General features: G+C 39.4%; 1 protein-coding gene across 3 annotated transcripts in view; it reads left to right on the top strand.

Annotated features, from left to right (window-relative positions):
* Positions 1-11914, top strand: part of LOC136864097 (alpha-ketoglutarate-dependent dioxygenase alkB homolog 7, mitochondrial) — a 113905-nt gene extending 101991 nt beyond the window's left edge. The window contains exon 5 of one of the 3 annotated variants that reach the window (XM_067140668.2): positions 11686-11911. In XM_067140668.2, the coding sequence (XP_066996769.1) occupies positions 11686-11822 (137 nt within the window). In that variant the 3' untranslated portion in view covers positions 11823-11911. Of the gene's footprint in view, positions 1-8621; positions 8988-11685 lie in introns of those variants that run through there. The other 2 variants (XM_067140669.2, XM_067140670.2) reach the window with 2 other exon arrangements.
* The last annotated feature ends 5444 nt before the right edge of the window (positions 11915-17358 follow it).

Consider the following 17358-nt stretch of genomic DNA (forward strand, 5'->3'; position numbering starts at 1 on the left):
ACATTATATGAGCCAAATCGTTTAATTAACCAATACCGGTAATAAATGAATGAAAACCTACAGTCTGTTTTCCAGTCAGTGACCGGGTCAGGGATGGAACGAATGAAGCCCCCATCCTGCGGTGAGGATAGGAATTGTGCCGGCTGCCGAGGCCTGTCGCACTCCTCTGGGGCAATGATTAATGTTTGACAGATGAAATGAAGTGATAGTGGAGAGTGATGATGGAATGAAAGATGATGACAGGGAAAACCGGAGTACCCAGAGAAAAACCTGTCCCGCCTCCACTTTATCAAGCACAAATCTCACATGGAGTGAGCGGGATTTGAACCATGGAACCCAGTGGTGAGAGGCCAGCGCGCTGCCGCCTGAGCCACGGAGGCTCACCGGTAATAAAAGGAACTTTAATTATATCACTATGTTGCCGCAACTGATGGCTGACTTATGTTCATCTGGCTCAATGCTATTCACAAGCACACACTGCACAACACACTTTCATTACAGTATAAAATGACATAAGCTATCAATAATTAAGTAGTATCACTTATCACAAATTTCTTTAGATCTGCACAGTTAATTGTCTTGTGCATTTTCGAGAACTGTTTGGCACTTAATTATGAGCTAGGCTATAAATTTGTCTTGTATACATATGTTTTAGTTATCACATAATCTGTTTAATTTTTATTTGGCTGAAGGTGGCCACTAAGAGGCTAAAACTAGTCCCAAGACTGATCTAATATAATTTACTTGATATATTGTATTGAAAAGATGAACCCTCTTGTCAGTTTATTTCTTATAACACTTCTCACATGTATGCATTCTTTTCACATGTCCTTTACAAACATGAGTCCTATATATGAGGCACACCTTATAGTGGTAGAGGTATTTTTTTTTTTTTCTCGTCCACTTGTCACATATCACTCGCATAATACCACTAGTCATATTCCTGATGATGATTGCCCCTTCTAGTTTAGTCCCCACCTAGAGATCCGAATACCGGGCGAGTTGGCCGTGCGCGTAGAGGCGCGCGGCTGTGAGCTTGCATCCGGGAGATAGCAGGTTCGAATCCCATTATCGGCAGCCCTGAAGATGGTTTTCCGTGGTTTCCCATTTTCACACCAGGCAAATGCTGGGGCTGTACCTTAATTAAGGCCACGGCCGCTTCCTTCCAACTCCTAGGCCTTTCCTATCCCATCGTCGCCATAAGACCTATCTGTGTCGGTGTGACGTAAAGCCCCTAGCAAAAAAAAAAAAAAAAAAAAAAAAGAGATCCGAATAGGGGAGTGTTTCACCTGGGAGGAAACCACCATGAGTACATCATTCAATAAAATAAAGAGAGCTGTATGTCCTCGTGAGTTATAGGTGTAGTTTCCCATGGTTTTCAGGCTTCAAACTGTGGAATGGGTTTAAAGCAATTGTTGAGGAATGTGAAAACAAATGTAACTTTTAACTGATTCGACACTAGAAAGTATGGCTTCCTTCTTAACCAAATGTAAAAACAGGGATGTACCTTTAAAGGTGGTAAGGAATGGTAAAGACCCGCTATAACAGAGAAGTAAAGAGACTAAAAAGGAGGTGCAGCTTAGAAAGAAATAGGGTGTGAAATGTTTGTGGAAGTAAGGAGAAATTGAAGGTACTTGCTAGGTGGCAGATTCCCTATATGCTGTTTACCTAGGCTTTTCTTAAATAATTGCAAAGAATTTGTAAATTTACTGAACTTCTCCTTGGGTACATTATTCCAATTTGTAACTCCTCTCCCAGTAAACGAATGTTTGCCCCAAATTGTCCTCTTGAATTCCAACTTTATCTTCATATTGTCATCTAGCCTACCCTTTAACAGCAATTTGCTTCATGTCGCACTGGTTGCCCTGACACAGATAGGTCATATAGTGACAATGTGATAGGATAAATGTAGGTGTGGGAAGGAAGCGACCATGGCCTCAACACGTTTTCCCGCTTAGCACGTCATAAATTCGAAGTCCCGATTCTCATCATATTAAATCTATATAAAAATACCTCACTTATCACGTCACGAAGTTTCGCTATTACCGCTTAGTACGATCACATTTTTCCTACCCCTGAAAATTGTATTTGTCATCCCTTGTGAAACAAACGTGATTTCCAACTCGGGTAAGATCCGACGCCACAGTTGCGTGGTTACGGAAAAAGGCCTTAAAATCTCTGAACTTCACAGGATAAGTTGCACGTTCGGGGAGCAAGCTGTTAGCCTCAGGAATGTTCAGTTTTGCTTGCCACTTAGCAGCAAGATTGCTGAATAACAACGTGAGTCTATTTGTGCTTGTATTTCGCATTCCATTCAGAAGTTAGATATTTATTTTGTGTTGAGTGGTAGAGTGAAGTGTTGCGAATGTTTGTCGCGTGATACGGTAGCCTATATCAGGATTAGGACCATAGGACATATCGCATCACGAATTTGCGCTATTACCGCTTACTACGAGTACGATCACATTTTTGCTAGCCGTAAAAATGTTATTTGCCATCCCTTGTGAAAGAAACGTGATTTACAACTCGGGTAAGAGCCGTCGCCACAGTTGCGTGATTACGGAAAAAGTGAGCCTATTTATGCTTGTATTCTTCTGACTCGGGGACTGGCGGTTTGTGCTTGTTCCAACAACAGACAACACACTACACTATCAACCACCACAGAAACACGCAATAGTGATTACTAGAGACGGGAATTTGCCCATTTTATTCATGTGCTCAGAAACGTAGGCTTTTGAGACATAAATCCGTTTCAGGTTCCTTTAAGTTAAATTTAGTTAGTTTTATTGTGCCTATAAATGCCTATTTCAGGGGTTTGTGACTATTTGGAGTATAATTGCCTATTTGATAGTGGGTTCGAATCCCACTGTCGGCAGCCCTGAAGATGGTTTTCCGTGGTTTCCCATTTTCACACCAGGCAAATGCTGGGGCTGTACCTTAAGGCCACGGCCGCTTCCTTCCAACTTCTAGGCCTTTCCTATCCCATCGTCGCCATAAGACCTATATGTGTCGGTGCGACGTAAAGCCACTAGCAAAATATATATATATTTCAGAAAATGGACTGGCATCCGCGTCCTTAAGTGCGCAGAGGCGTTGCCTACGTGATATACAAGGCCGGGAAGTGGACCGATAGAAATGCGGGTCGCAAGTAGTTTTACGAACGTCCGCAAGAGGTCTCGACATTGTGCTATGCTGTTCGCGCGAAATACATTCAATTAATAGTACATGTTTGTTTTAAAAGACGTAAAAAAAATTACAAATAATGAAGTTAGGGCCACCTGAATGTGATTTAGAGTTATTGGATGTAAAGTAAAGCATATTTAAGTGATGCTTAGAATTATTTTAGGCGAAGTCAAGTGCAATAAATAATAAAAGCAATACATGCAAATGACTTATGATCACTGCTCGTATCACTCAAACTTTTAAGATTTTTCAACTTAAATGCTTTGTCCTGAAATCAGTGGCGTATACTGAGGGCTACCAAGGCTATCAGTGAAGCCCAAACCTCAATTGAGAATGATGGAAGTCTAAAGCACGTTATAATGTAAGCATCTGACACATTGTTCCAAAACTTGAAAGCAGTGAGAGAAAACGTTGCACGTATTTCTGAGAGCAAGGCATCGGAGATTGATATTGCAACCCAGACTCTCGTCCTTCTCCCCTCGACTCAACCCGCGCGGCTTGCTGCTGTATATAGGGTTGGAGCGGAGCCCGGGGGGATAGGTTTGCTAGGCTTCGGTCCTTTAGATCGCCACGTCTGTCAACCATGCGTTACTCAACGTATATACTTCCACACCTCATACTTGTCGCTTAATTATATACATGACACAGTGCTGGTATTTCAATTCCGTTTATTTCTACATCCTTGTAGGAAGACATTGCAGGCCTGCTCTTATAGGAGCAATATAGTTTTCTTTTTATTATTAGATATGTTAAAATGAAATGCAATCTTTCAAGTCTAGTGTTCTCTTTTGTTGGGTGGAATCGGACACGTAATCATGGGTCGGACACCACCACTGATCCCCCGAGGAAGCTAATTAACCAGTGAACGACGGGTACAGCCACTGTGAAATTCAACATTTTTATTTAATTATTTAATAATAATATTATTATAATAATACTAATGCTGCATGGCATCTGTATAGGTTTGGTGGTGGCCTAATGTAGATAAAATGAATGGCGAAGACGTCATAAACACCCAGTCCCGAAACAGTATGAGAGGGTTGATTCTGAAAATTGAACCGGGGCCATCGGACCGAAAGCAAGCATTCTATTCATTTAGCCACAAACCTGGACTTTAATTTGCTAAACCTTAGGCTACCATCTCCACCGATCAGGGGTTGAGTATTGGCAGTAGCTGAAACCTGGGCAGTAGCTTGTGAAGAAGCCTTGGCAACACAGCAAGCTTTTCAGTTGGCTATTGGCTGCAGCTCAAAACGCTGGAGGCTTGACGTTCACTAAACCAACCATCGAAAAGGGGTTAACCTAAGTGTAATGGTAGCCCACGTCTTGATACCAGTATAAACCACTGCCTGAAGTTCTTTTCCAAGTCAAGAGCATTTTTTTATATTATGAGCTTCATTGTCGTGTATTGGTTTTAAAAGTTTGGAAATGAGAGTTACAGTCAGTGATCACTGATCACACCCGTCGCATTTGAATAATTCCTCAATGAACTTTGGAACAACAAAAACGTTACAAAATCGTATTGCCCAGATAGCGTAAGGAGTGACGTGTAAAATTCAACATATTTTGCAGAAAGTAAACAAATTCTCTTGAGGGGTAGCGTAATGCTCCACGATCTTTCATCTTAATGAGGCACAACAGCGGACTGTCAGTAGTAGCCGAGGATATCTGTCCCAAGAATGATTCACAATTGGAATATTCTTCCGCAACTCAAACAAGATAACCACCTATCATGGCCAAGGAAGATAACTCCAGAGCGACGGGTTTCCCTGAAAAGGCATGGTGTCATTCTTAATATCAATAGCGTCTAAGACAATATAAAACTTGCAGATATCTTAGGCCTATTAAAAATAGTAGGCTACATATGAAAAACAATACAATAATCGCAAATTGATTAGTTAGCTTACATTCGAGCGTCTCATCAAGTAATTCCAAAACCGTTACTGCTCAAGATTACGATTATAGTGTACTCTGGGCTTGATAGCCATTTCATCTATGATAAGGGATCCTAACGTTTCCTCCACGCACGTCTAATTCATGGCTTCGTAATGGCGCCTTTCGTTAATGAGGGATGTTATTCCAGTTTCTCCATTCGAAAAGCCGACATAATTCTTAAGTGTCTTTTGATGCGGAAGTCGGGGGTAGTGAAGTGATCTAATGAATCTGTAGCCCATAAACTGAAGTCTCAATATTTAAAATGTAAATTACAGACTCTGGATGACGTCCCAGGCGACCAAACGGAACCTAATTTGCCCCCCTGTCTGGATATAGCAATTCTCCACTTCTCCTTTAAAACTGGATCGGCGGGAAACGATTGAAAACTCCAATGTTCTCCTTTCTTTGACGAATTAGACTTACAGTACGATGTACCGGTACCATAGTTTATAGTGTATATGAAATCTACTTTGAGTTCATTTGAACACTAACAATAAGTGAAATCTATACGTAAACGTATTAAACACTTTTCTCCATATGTTAATGCACTACATCAAATGCAAACTATAGCACGATGTCGAGACATCTGGCGGCAGTACTGCGAACCTGGTTGGGGACGGTTTTTATGCTCAGATTTAGCGCACACTTCCCAATCTTGTATATCTCGTAGGCAACGGCAGAGGTCGCGAATGTTGAACTCGCACCTTCGAGTTTCGACTCAATCGTTTCGACTTGGTCGAAGTTTTCAAAATGACGGCCAGAGTCATTCTGTTGTGTCGCAGTCACACATGGCCGAATATAACCTCCAATTCATAGTCTAAGAGCGTGATCAGAAAGTAATGTTTTATAATCCACTGTTCCGAAATAAAAGGTTTCTAGTAACATTTGTTTTAGAAAGAGTGTGATCTGCAATAATACTTGGGTATTTTTATTGGCCCCCTGCATATGTTTTCATATTTGTTGTTTGGTGTTTTTCACACCGTTCAGTGCACTTAAGCCCCAGTAGAAAAAGGTTTTCATGTTCTCTCGTGTTTTTCACACCTTTTAATACTTTCCTCTCGTCTTTAGCATTGATAAAGTTTTCACTGTACCCGCGGATACATAACGTAAAATGCCTTCATGTCGGAAAAAATCGTATCTACAGTAGTGTTTCCATATGCCTGTTGGATAGTTTTTATTCTTATTTCAATAGTACGTTTTCTCGTTTAACACGTTCATTTATGTTGTCCCCTGCAGAAACGTCTTAACGAGGATTTAATATATTTGATTTGTTTTATATTTATGCACTTTTATTAGCATGACGTATTTCACTTTGTATTTATTCACTAAATTGTCGAAATAAATACAACTGAAGCTCCAGTTTAATTCTAAAAATATATGGAGCTCTTGTTATACTTATTGCTACAGATAATATTTTTGAGACATTTCAAATTAAAAGTTAGTTCAGGTAAAAACCAAACAAAATTGGACATCACCTGTATGACAAAACATTTATGTATTTCCAATTGATATTTACACATGATAAAAAAACCCACTGCACAGCTGTATGAGAAGCGAAGATTGCATCCTGTGCTGCAAGTGGTAACTGTTTACCTAATCCACTTTCAGTCTTCGCAGTGAAAGAATTACTTGGGTACTCTACCGCTTGAAGGCTTTATTCTGAAGAGCACTTTAATGTTTCTTCGTCCGTATATGGTTGACTAGATCTGACCGACCTCCATGTACAGCTTTTAATGACAATAAACTGTTAATAATAGTACTGACAAGGTGGAACAACATGTTTAAATAAATTAATGTATGATAGTTGACCATTATGGTTTAAATAATTAATTCTCCATGTGAAATACAAAATTGAGCATTGCATAAATGACAATCCATATTGTCATCTAATGATCCTTTGTTGAAGGTAAATTAGTTTCTGATGTTGATCGTACTTTGCTTATTTTTTGGTGTGATACAAACTATGTATGCCTAAATTTCAGTGCAACGTTGAGAAGTATCCAATCCATTGAGCACAGAATAATATGGAGTTGCCAATGTGCTGCTAGAATTGAAGCCAGAGGACCAGTGTTGCAAACCCTATTTTCATTTAATAAGCTACGTCAACATACAAAGCAAGCTAGTAAAAGCAAAATCAGAACTAGAAAAAGTAAAAAAAACCAAATACTTACTGCGCTGCTTACCATCTAGGGAATTAAATTGGTTTTTGTTCTGTGTAATTAGCAAACCACAAGCCGTGCACAATATTTAAGTTTGTATGCTGAATTAATCTTGTCAGACTGGTATGAAAATAAAAGAAGAAATATATTTCATGAAAGGATGGACAACAATTCATAACGATTGCATGAAAAGTTTTCTCAGTACTCTATGTAAATACAAAACACCATTTGCAAAATTGAAGTTTACTAAACCTCTAATTGAAATTTATTCATTGCATTTTGCCAAGCAACATAATTGAAGGAGACCCCCGAAAAACGTTGGATAATCCAATTTTAACGAAATTGAGTTTTAGGTTGAATAACATTGGATATCCAATGCCTCATAAGACAAAGGAGTAAATGAGTTGCTACTGCAGTTAGAATTCATGGTAACCAGCTTTGAAATACGAGCTCCGTGGAAAAACGTTGTACCTCCATTCAGCATGGCAGAGGAAGAATTCTGTTTACCGTCTGTTTCTCAGTTATTACGAGTTAGTATGGACAGAAAACGGTCTATTAATATTACCAAGTGGAAGGATAATGCGAGAAAATGTCAAAGGAATAGTGGTAAAGAGTATACAAGGAAAGGTGTGATAAAACCTGGAAAATATCCTCCAAGTAAGGTGCAAAGAATAATGTTGGATATCACATATAGTGTAGGTTAAGTTAGGTATGTTGCTTTCAGTGTGGCATTTCATGTGTTGTGTGTACTAAACTTTTAGTCGGATATTTGAGATACAGGATGTTTACAAAGTGACTGACTGTATGTTTCTCTTTCTGTTTAGGACCGTGTTTTACATATCTTCAAAGTGACTGTAGAAAACTTACATGGACATAAAGATTGATGTATTCAGTGATTTTTATGCTTTAAATTACAATGGGCCGTCTAAGTTTTTAACCTCAAATATGGACATAACCTATGTGAGTTTTGTGCTGGACGAAGCGGAGGCGGGACAGGTTTTTCTCCGGGTACTCCGGCTTTCCCTGTCATGTTTCATTCCAGCAACACACTCCAATATTTCATTTCATCTGTCATTTATTAATCATTACCTCAGAGGAGTGCGACAGGCTGCGGCAGCCGGCAAAATTCCTATCCTCGCCGCTAGATGGGGCCTTCATTCATTCCATCCCTGACCCCGTCGAATGATTGGAAACAGGCTGTGGATTTTCATTTCATGGACATAACCTAAACATCATCGAGTTGAAGCGGCTGTTTTACGTAAATCGTGTTCGTTCAGGTACTATATTCCAGTGAATGGGAAGCTTCTTCATGTCTGCCAAAAATCATTTCGTTATATGTTTCAGATTACACAAAGAAGAGTGCAGATCTTAGAGTACAGATTAAAAATGGAGAACAGACTTCAAGGATGGCTGGGGTTCCCATAAAAACAGACCGAATCTTTTCCGGATGAAGACAGTCTGTGCGTGATCATTTCAACAGTTTCCACTTCCAAGAAAGTCACTGTAGCGGGAAAGACAACTCTAAAACATGCCTTAGTTCAGACTTGAATGTTGCTGCAATGTACAGACTATTCCAAAAAGTCCACCCCCAATTGTAGGGTACCGTATAAGCGGCAACGTGTGAAAAGACAGGCGAACGAAAAATGTATTACGGTCCCATTTTCAAGCCTTACCCTTGTGTACCAGGAGCCTTTGCCGATTAAGAAAGAGAAGAAAAGGGACTTACTAAGCATGTGTGAATTGCTTGAACCTCAGTTCAGAGACTTCTACTGCAATTTACGCTGTGAATAAGGGAATAAAGTACTGATGTATTGGGACCGTACGCCATATTCCTATAGCGTATGGGACCCTTTTGGTCAAGTATCAAATGCCACCTCATCTGGAAAAAAATTATATATATATATATATATATATGTAATACCAAACTGAAGGGTGAACAAATGCCCTTCAGATCGTGCCAGCAGTGGCGGTTCGTGACATTTTACTCTGGCAGGGCTGTGCCGTCATCTCCTCCCCCCTCCCCCCTCCAACGACCCAGTTTTCACTGTCCAGCACCACGATAATTGTAGATGAAATATAATAATAATCCGATGACACTGTCTATACTGTATGTATCTTCTTCCGAGGCAGAACGATCACGTAGCGAAAATCAGATAATATCGTGAAGCGGAAAAATGTAGAAACTTAAAGCATCGCAAATCCGGAAGCATTACAATCTACATATCCTTAAATCATCGACAATAAACATATACTTATGTTCACAAAACCACTAAATTCATGACTCGATATACTTCTCAGATTGAGGTTCAAAAAAAACATAGGCTAATATATTACAACACATGTAGGGAAGTGAAGTGAAGTGAAGTGAAGTGTGAAGACATCTAAGCGAACACCACTAACAAGAAAACTCAACAACTGTATCCGAAAAACAATTCTAGTAGATTACGAAATGTCAGTCAATTGTTATCATAAGTATACAGTTCGTACTTTGATGATGATGATAATGACGGGATGAAGATATACATGAAAATAATACAAGAAAGTAGGTAACGATACCTTAGCTGACTTGCTTGTATACAAAATCCATTCTCCTCTCCTTCTGCTCTGCGAAGTGGTTGATGACACGTTCGTTGAAGTTAGGAACTGTCAACAGCTGTTTCTCGATGGAGCACATAGCAAGCGCGTTAAGTCGGTCTTCCTCCATGGTATTCCTAGTGAACGACTTAATCCTTTTCAGCGTAGAGAAGCACCTTTCATTTTCTGACGTTGTCATGGGAATTGTACAAATAATTCGTAATAACTTAATTGACTCGGGAAGAAGTACTTCCAGGTTGTTATCACAAATGCATGTCAGAAGAGTTAGGGCACCTGAAGCGTTAGCAAAATCACTTCTGCCGTATAAAACTGAGAGTTCATGCCTTAGTTCAATTTGGTTAATAGGAAATAATCTAGCAGCAATTTCAAATTCAATTTGCGGGAACAGTATCCTATACCTCGGAAATAAACTAGGCTGGAAAAGTTTGGCAACAGACAGATGGTCACTGAACAAAAAACGGTCCTCTATCCCGGATAAAATAACATCGCACACCTCTCTCGCTGCAATCTTTCTATTATCTTCAAACCGTGCGCGTTTCTGACTTGAGCCTGCTGGATTTCCATTGGTGGTGTCTGTGCCATTAAGCCAGTGATGGTCGTAATCGAGAGAGTTTCTGACTCGTTGCACCGATAACTTGAAATCAGATATACTTTCTTGAGCTTTTATACTATCAATTTCGCGGTGCTGAAGCTCGTTGAATAGAAAGTCACAGTGAGGCATAACTTTAGCGAATAACTCTAGCCAGAATAGAAAACCGGGATCCTTCAGTAGATTCCTTAGGCCTACAGCTTTTCTCACTGTCGAATAGTCATTATTGTCATCGGCGATCTTCTCGAGACACTCCGATATTTCATTTCTGTACATAAAAACCGTACTTACACATCGTGCCTTGAAGTTCGACCTTGTGGCGGCATTTTTTGGGATGCGCCTTTTTACCACTTCGTCCAAAACAGCAGTTCGTTTCGCAGATTTTGAAAAAAATGATGAAAACCCTTCTAAATTACTAAAAAAGATCCTGACCTGCTTATTCTGAGTAGCACATCGCTCAACAATTAAATTTAATTGATGCGCGTAGCAGTGCACAAAGTGAGCGTTTTTGTAAACGACCTTGACCCTTGCTTGAACGCCAGTCTGCCTTCCACTCATTACTGAATGGCCGTCGTACGTCTGCGCAATGACTTTGTCCGGAGTTTGGTCCAGCTTAAGTTATTCCAACTCCTGGAATACTGCAGAGGTAATGCCTTCTGCTGAGTGATTATCAGGCGACACAAAACTTATGAATCTTTCATTTATTTTGCTACCCAGCTCGTATCGTACAACAAAAACGAGTTGAGATAAGGTGGAACAATGGGTGGTTTCATCAACTTGAATTGCCACAAAATTTGTTTGAGAGATTTCTTCCGAAATCATTTGATGGCACACGGCATAGATTGAATTCAGAAGCTCGTTCTGTATGGTATTAGATAACCCAACAAATACTCTGTTATTTGCTCTTTCGATATGTTCTTTCAGTGTGCTGTCTAGCTCTGACATTAAATTGACTAAACCTCGAAAAATGCCTGGGTTATCAGACGTGTATGTCTCATCGTGGCCCCTAAGCGCTAGTTCAAACTTCCCACAGAACTTAATAGCATCAATTAATTTACTAAGAATGTATCGATTCTTTGAAACCTGTTCATTTGATTGTTTAATTTTAAGTCTGTATGCACTGTCTAATTGGCATCGAATATCTACTCTACCAAGCATAGCAAATTCAATACCAGCGTTTATATGTTTCTCGCTCATTTTATGCTTTTTCACTTTTTCACCTAGGTGTTTTATGTCTGATACCCCGGCTGATGTCCATGGAACGTCAACGACATTCATTGCTGAACAAGAGTAACAGAAGAACGCATTCCTTATCTCACATCCGCACAGCCAATCAGCCTGCTTATAAAGTGACGGACTGAATTTCCTAGTATATGCATTTTTGTTCTTGTAACCCTTCTGTTCTTGTGCAATATTTAAATTCGGTCGAGGAGGCCCTAATTTCTTTAATTCTATCCTATGTTCAAAACTTAAATTTCCGTCACTACTTAAAATACTATTTACAGAATTCATCTTCCTTGTCTTCCTAAATTAAGACTGTAACATTTAGTTTTCAAATGGGCAGGTAAGTACTAAACACACGAATGAAGATATTAAAACGACACTTAAAACTGAAGGTAGAATTTACAATGTTATTTAAACTATTATGGTACCGTAGTTTTATCTACTGAACACTTGCACAGTAACACTACACTACAATGGCAGTTAAACACACACACATTAGCCGGCTAACAGCTACTGCAATCACGGCTACTCCTGTTTCACTGTTTCACTGATCACAAACGACAATGACATTCACGAGAACAAATAAACAATGCACGCCAGAATTCCTTTCGGCTTCCTCAAATCTCAAAGCAATGTGATCAATGTACAAATAGTGCCGTCACCTTATGATTAGATTTTAAATCTTTATTTTAGATTATTTTTAGAACTGAATTGTTTAAATAGCCAGTCTAATGGAATCCATTGTTTTGTAAACAGTTTTAGAATTAACCTCTAACAACAGTTAACGTAAGATGTGTGAAAAAAGGCCTAGGTACATTGTAAAGTGGTTGGCGACGTTGCTACGGGCTCTGCCGGACAGACCAAGTATTAAATGCTCTAAGCATACACCCCGCCTGCACTCTTCCTTCCCCTGACAAGCCCTTATCGTCTTCCAAGGCTCCTCCCGCACCCCTCACCTTTGTTAAACTCTAGGAGCTTACTGAGGGCTCTCCTGCCAGCACCCGACCGCCTAATGTCTAAAGAGAAAACATTGTGCTGGACTAAAGAGAAAACATCGTGCTTGAAAATAAAAAAGCGAAACGTTTACAGCCAAAACAATAAAGATAACATTGTATAACTGAATAACACACTACCATAAGTTAGACTTTGCTACATTGTCCATCTCTTTATATAATCAGCTACGGAGTGAAATTATGTTACATGTTTTAGTAAAGGCGGCGGGGCGGCGCCCAAAAGCCCTTCATGCACGAACCGCCACTGCGTGCCAGGGTCGGCCGCACACCCCTCCGTTCCTGTAGTTACAATATCCGGCCTCACGGAGCCGTGCCGCGTTCGCGGCAAGAATAAAATTCTAATACTAACTTATAGGCATATCAGAACGGGGGGGAAATAAGGATGCTATGAAGACTACCGCAAATGAGAATAGCAAATATATATATATTTGAACATATTTAATCACTCTCGGTGAATCACGCACAAAATAGTAACCCTGAATATAATAATCCTATACATGTCGGCGAAAATACCTACAAAATCGGAGGTATGACTACGCTCAATTTTTCCAATCCAGGTTTGATGAATGATCTTCCTATTATTTCTGGACCGTACGGTAAGCACACCGACTCCTAGAACACTAATTTGAAATATTCCGTAATAGATGTATTTATTTGTAAATGCGATGATTTATCGTTAACCTATTTCTTCTACATTGGAAGAAAATATTCTCTACTCTCGAATTCTGGAACCAACATTGAGTGGTCGCCTAACGAAATGTTAAAAATCCTAAATATTGCCATATAATGCAAATACATATGGACAAGACACAATAGACAACACAAAAATAAACAAATGTTGGGTCCGGCTTTCGAACCCACATCGCGCAGAAGAGCCCAAATAACGGGACAGAAACCGCTTTCAAAGTATGACACACACACACACACAAGAATAAAATATTTATTAAATAATATCGTAAAATAAACGTGTGTACACAATACACAACTCCTCTGGAAACAATAATGTAGATGCTGTATTTCATATAAAACTGTGTGACGAGGGGGACTCGAACCGATACTCTTCTGCACGTCACCAGGATCGGGTCACTGAAATCCCTACCTAGTCATTTATAGAACAACAAACTATATTTTAATCTGGCGTGCACATAAATCTCATTCCCCTACCGAATCGAACATTATTTAATTGGGAATACAAATACAGATCTCATTCTGTGAACTACGGGCTCCTTATTTTTCACGGTAAGATTTGTCATCTTTGTTTCTTTCTGTGGAGCTTGTCCTAAAACGAAACGAGCGGAGAGGTCTCCCTCCCAGCATATTTCATCTGTCACTCGGAGAACCTCGCTCCTTGTAAAACGAACCACACATTTCTTTTAAACACAAACTCTTAATTAGGGTCGCGGTCGCTTCCTTCCCATTCCTAGGAAGTTCCTGTCCCATCGTCGCCATAAGACCTATCTGTGTCGGTGCGACGTAAAGCAAATAGCAAAAAAAAATAATTATATATATATATAAACACAAACCCCTGTTTAAAACGACAGCATTCTAAAGCTTCTTGCTGAGCTCGATAGCTGCAGTCGCTTAAGTGCGGCCAGTATCCAGTAATCTGGAGATAGTCGGTTCGAACCCCACAAAATTGATGCAGTTATTCGTACGTACCTTACTCATACGCTTACCTTTCATCAAGTTAAACCTTCATTTATCCTTACAATCCACAGGCTTTAATCGTGAGGGACCCGTAATCAAAACTTACCGAACGCACAGAAAATAAACACAAGGTTTTCGTCTGACCTATAAACAACACATCATTAAGATTCTTAAGGTGGCTATTATTAATGGTATACGAAATGATTATCCTCTAGAAGAAAATTCCCTATCTAACAATGATATTTACAATAAGATACAAAAGTTGAAAGATAGAAAAGTGGCTGGAATTCATAAGATTTCTGGAGATGTACTAAAGACAATGGGTTGGGATATAGTACCATATCTGAAATACTTACTTGATTATTGTGTGGTTGAAAGAGCTATACCAAATGAATGGAGAGTTGCTATAGTAGCCCCTGTGTATAAAGGAAAGGGTGATAGACATAAAGCTGAAAATTACAGGCCAGTAAGTTTGACATGCATTGCATGTAAGCTTTGAGAAGGCATTCTTTCGGATTATATTAGACATGTTTGCGAAATTAATAACTGGTTCGATAAAAGGCAGTTCGGTTTTAGAAAAGATTATTCCACTGAAGCTCAACTTGTAGGATTCCAGCAAGATATAGCAGATATCTTGGATTCAGGAGGTCAAATGGACTGTATCGCGATTGATCTGTCTAAAGCATTTAATAGGGGGGGGGGGTCATGGGAGACTACTGGCAAAAATGAGTGCAATTGGACTAGACAAAAAACTGGCTGAACGGGTTGCTATATTTCTAGAAAATAGAACTCAGAGAATTAGAATAGTCGAAGCTTTATCTGACCCTGTAATAATTAACAGGGGGAATTCCTCAAGGCAGTATTATTGGACCTTTATGTTTTCTTATATATAAATGATATGAGTAAAGGAGGGGAATCAGAGGTAAGGCTTTTTGCGGATGATGTTATTCTGTGTAGAGTAATAAGTTACAAGATTGTGAGAAACTGCAAAATGACCTCGATAAGGTTGTGAGATGGACAGTAGGCAATAATATGATGATAAACGTGGTTGAAAGTCAGATTTTGAGGTTCTCAAACAGGAAAAGTCCTCCCAATTGTAATTACTGCGTTGATGGGATGAAAGTTCCTTTTGGGGATCATTGTATTTGGGTGTTAATATAAGGAAAGATCTTCATTGGGGTAATCGCATAAATGGGATTGTAAATAAAGGATACAGATCTCTGCACATGGTTTTGAGGGTGTTTAGGAGTTGTAGTAAGGATGTAAAGGAGAGAGCATATAAGTCTCTGGTAAGACCACAACTAGAGTATGGTTCCAGTGTATGGGACACTCCCCAGGATTACGAGATTCAAAAGCTGGAAAAAATCCAAAGAAAAGCAGCTTGATTTGTTCTGTGTGATTTCCGACAAAAGAGTGGCGTTACAAAAATGTTGCAAAGTTTGGGCTGGGAAAAATTGGGAGAAAGAAGACGAGCTTCTCGACTAAATGGTATGTTCCGAGCTATCAGCAGAGATATGGCGTGGATTGACATTAGTAGACGAATACGTTTGAGTAGCGTCTTTAAAAGTAGGAAGGATCACAATATGAAGGTAAAGTTGGAATTCAAGAGAGAAATTTGGGCAAATATTCATTTATAGGAAGGGGAGTTAGGGATTGGAATAACATACCAAGGGAGATGTTCAATACATTTCCAGTCTCATTGAAATCATTTAAGAATAGGCTAGGAAAACAACAGATATGGAATCTGCCACCTGGGCGACTGCCCTAAATGCAGATCAGTATTGATTGATTTTGATTGAATTTGGGGATACATGTAATCGAGCCCCAGGCATGTCTCACATCACACAGCATTGGCGCCCGCAGGATCTTTTCCAGGGGGGGGGACATTAACAATTTTCTTGAATATAAAAACCAATATGACATCAACAACATTAAATTGTTTACAGAAATTTCCGGTTATAACAGATGCTAGATGACTGTCAGTAAGTTCAGTTTATGAAATAATCTGGCATGATATTAAACAATTGAACTTCAACCTTTTCAGAATTCCAGGGGACAAGTGCCCCCCCCCCCCATGCGGGCGCCCCATCACACAGTGTTCATACAGCCAATTATACTCTACGAACATGCAAAATTGGTTCAAAATAAGAGTGCTTTGCTATCCCACGAATTTACACGACTGTCAGCGTAGGCATATAGATGATCCTGTCTTCATGCATTACGGACTTGACGTAAAATGCCCTAAATACAGAGAAGAGAAAAGAAAACCTGTTGAGATCTCAAAATAACAACTTTCCCTCATTACATAAAGCACTGTAAAACTTAAGGAAGTCTTACTCCTTAACCAGTGCTCATGCATTACTATCAAATGGAATTACGTAGAACCTAAAATAACATCATGCTCTCAAATTTCTTCCCTATCTAAATTATTTGTACACATGAAATACAATGACCAACTCAAAGTAGCTCCCTAGTTTCAAACATCCATATATATATGTTGCAATTCTATCCTGCATTATTTACATTTTTTTTACAAAAAATCAAATCCCGCATTTATAACACTACATAATATTTCAAATCAGTGTACATATCGTAATATTAGGTTGTTCATGGTTCGAGCCTCGATGAGGCCTCTGTTGGATGGTTTAGGACTGCATGTTAATAGCGCGGATCAGAGGTTCGACGTTTCCTCTTCCGACACCCGTCTGCAAATCCATGGTCTTGAGTTGGTATCCACTGGAGCTGGCTAGTTCAAACAAATGGTCCATTAACCGCGTCTTCCTTCGTCATCTGCACAGTTAACATTTGAATTTATTAAATTTTTCTCCAACATTGCTTATAGAACATAAGTCATTTCTCTTGTACTGCTTATAACAATCCAATTATTTCTCCGACACTATTTGTAGAAATGTGTCTATTTCTCCAGTACTGTTTATCGGAACCTAGTAAATTATTCCTCTGACACTGTTTATACAGATCTACCTAACAAAACTGTGTATAGAGAACTATCTAT

This window comes from Anabrus simplex, chromosome 2 (genome assembly GCF_040414725.1).
Source record: "Anabrus simplex isolate iqAnaSimp1 chromosome 2, ASM4041472v1, whole genome shotgun sequence".
NCBI classification, from domain to species: domain Eukaryota; kingdom Metazoa; phylum Arthropoda; class Insecta; order Orthoptera; family Tettigoniidae; genus Anabrus; species Anabrus simplex.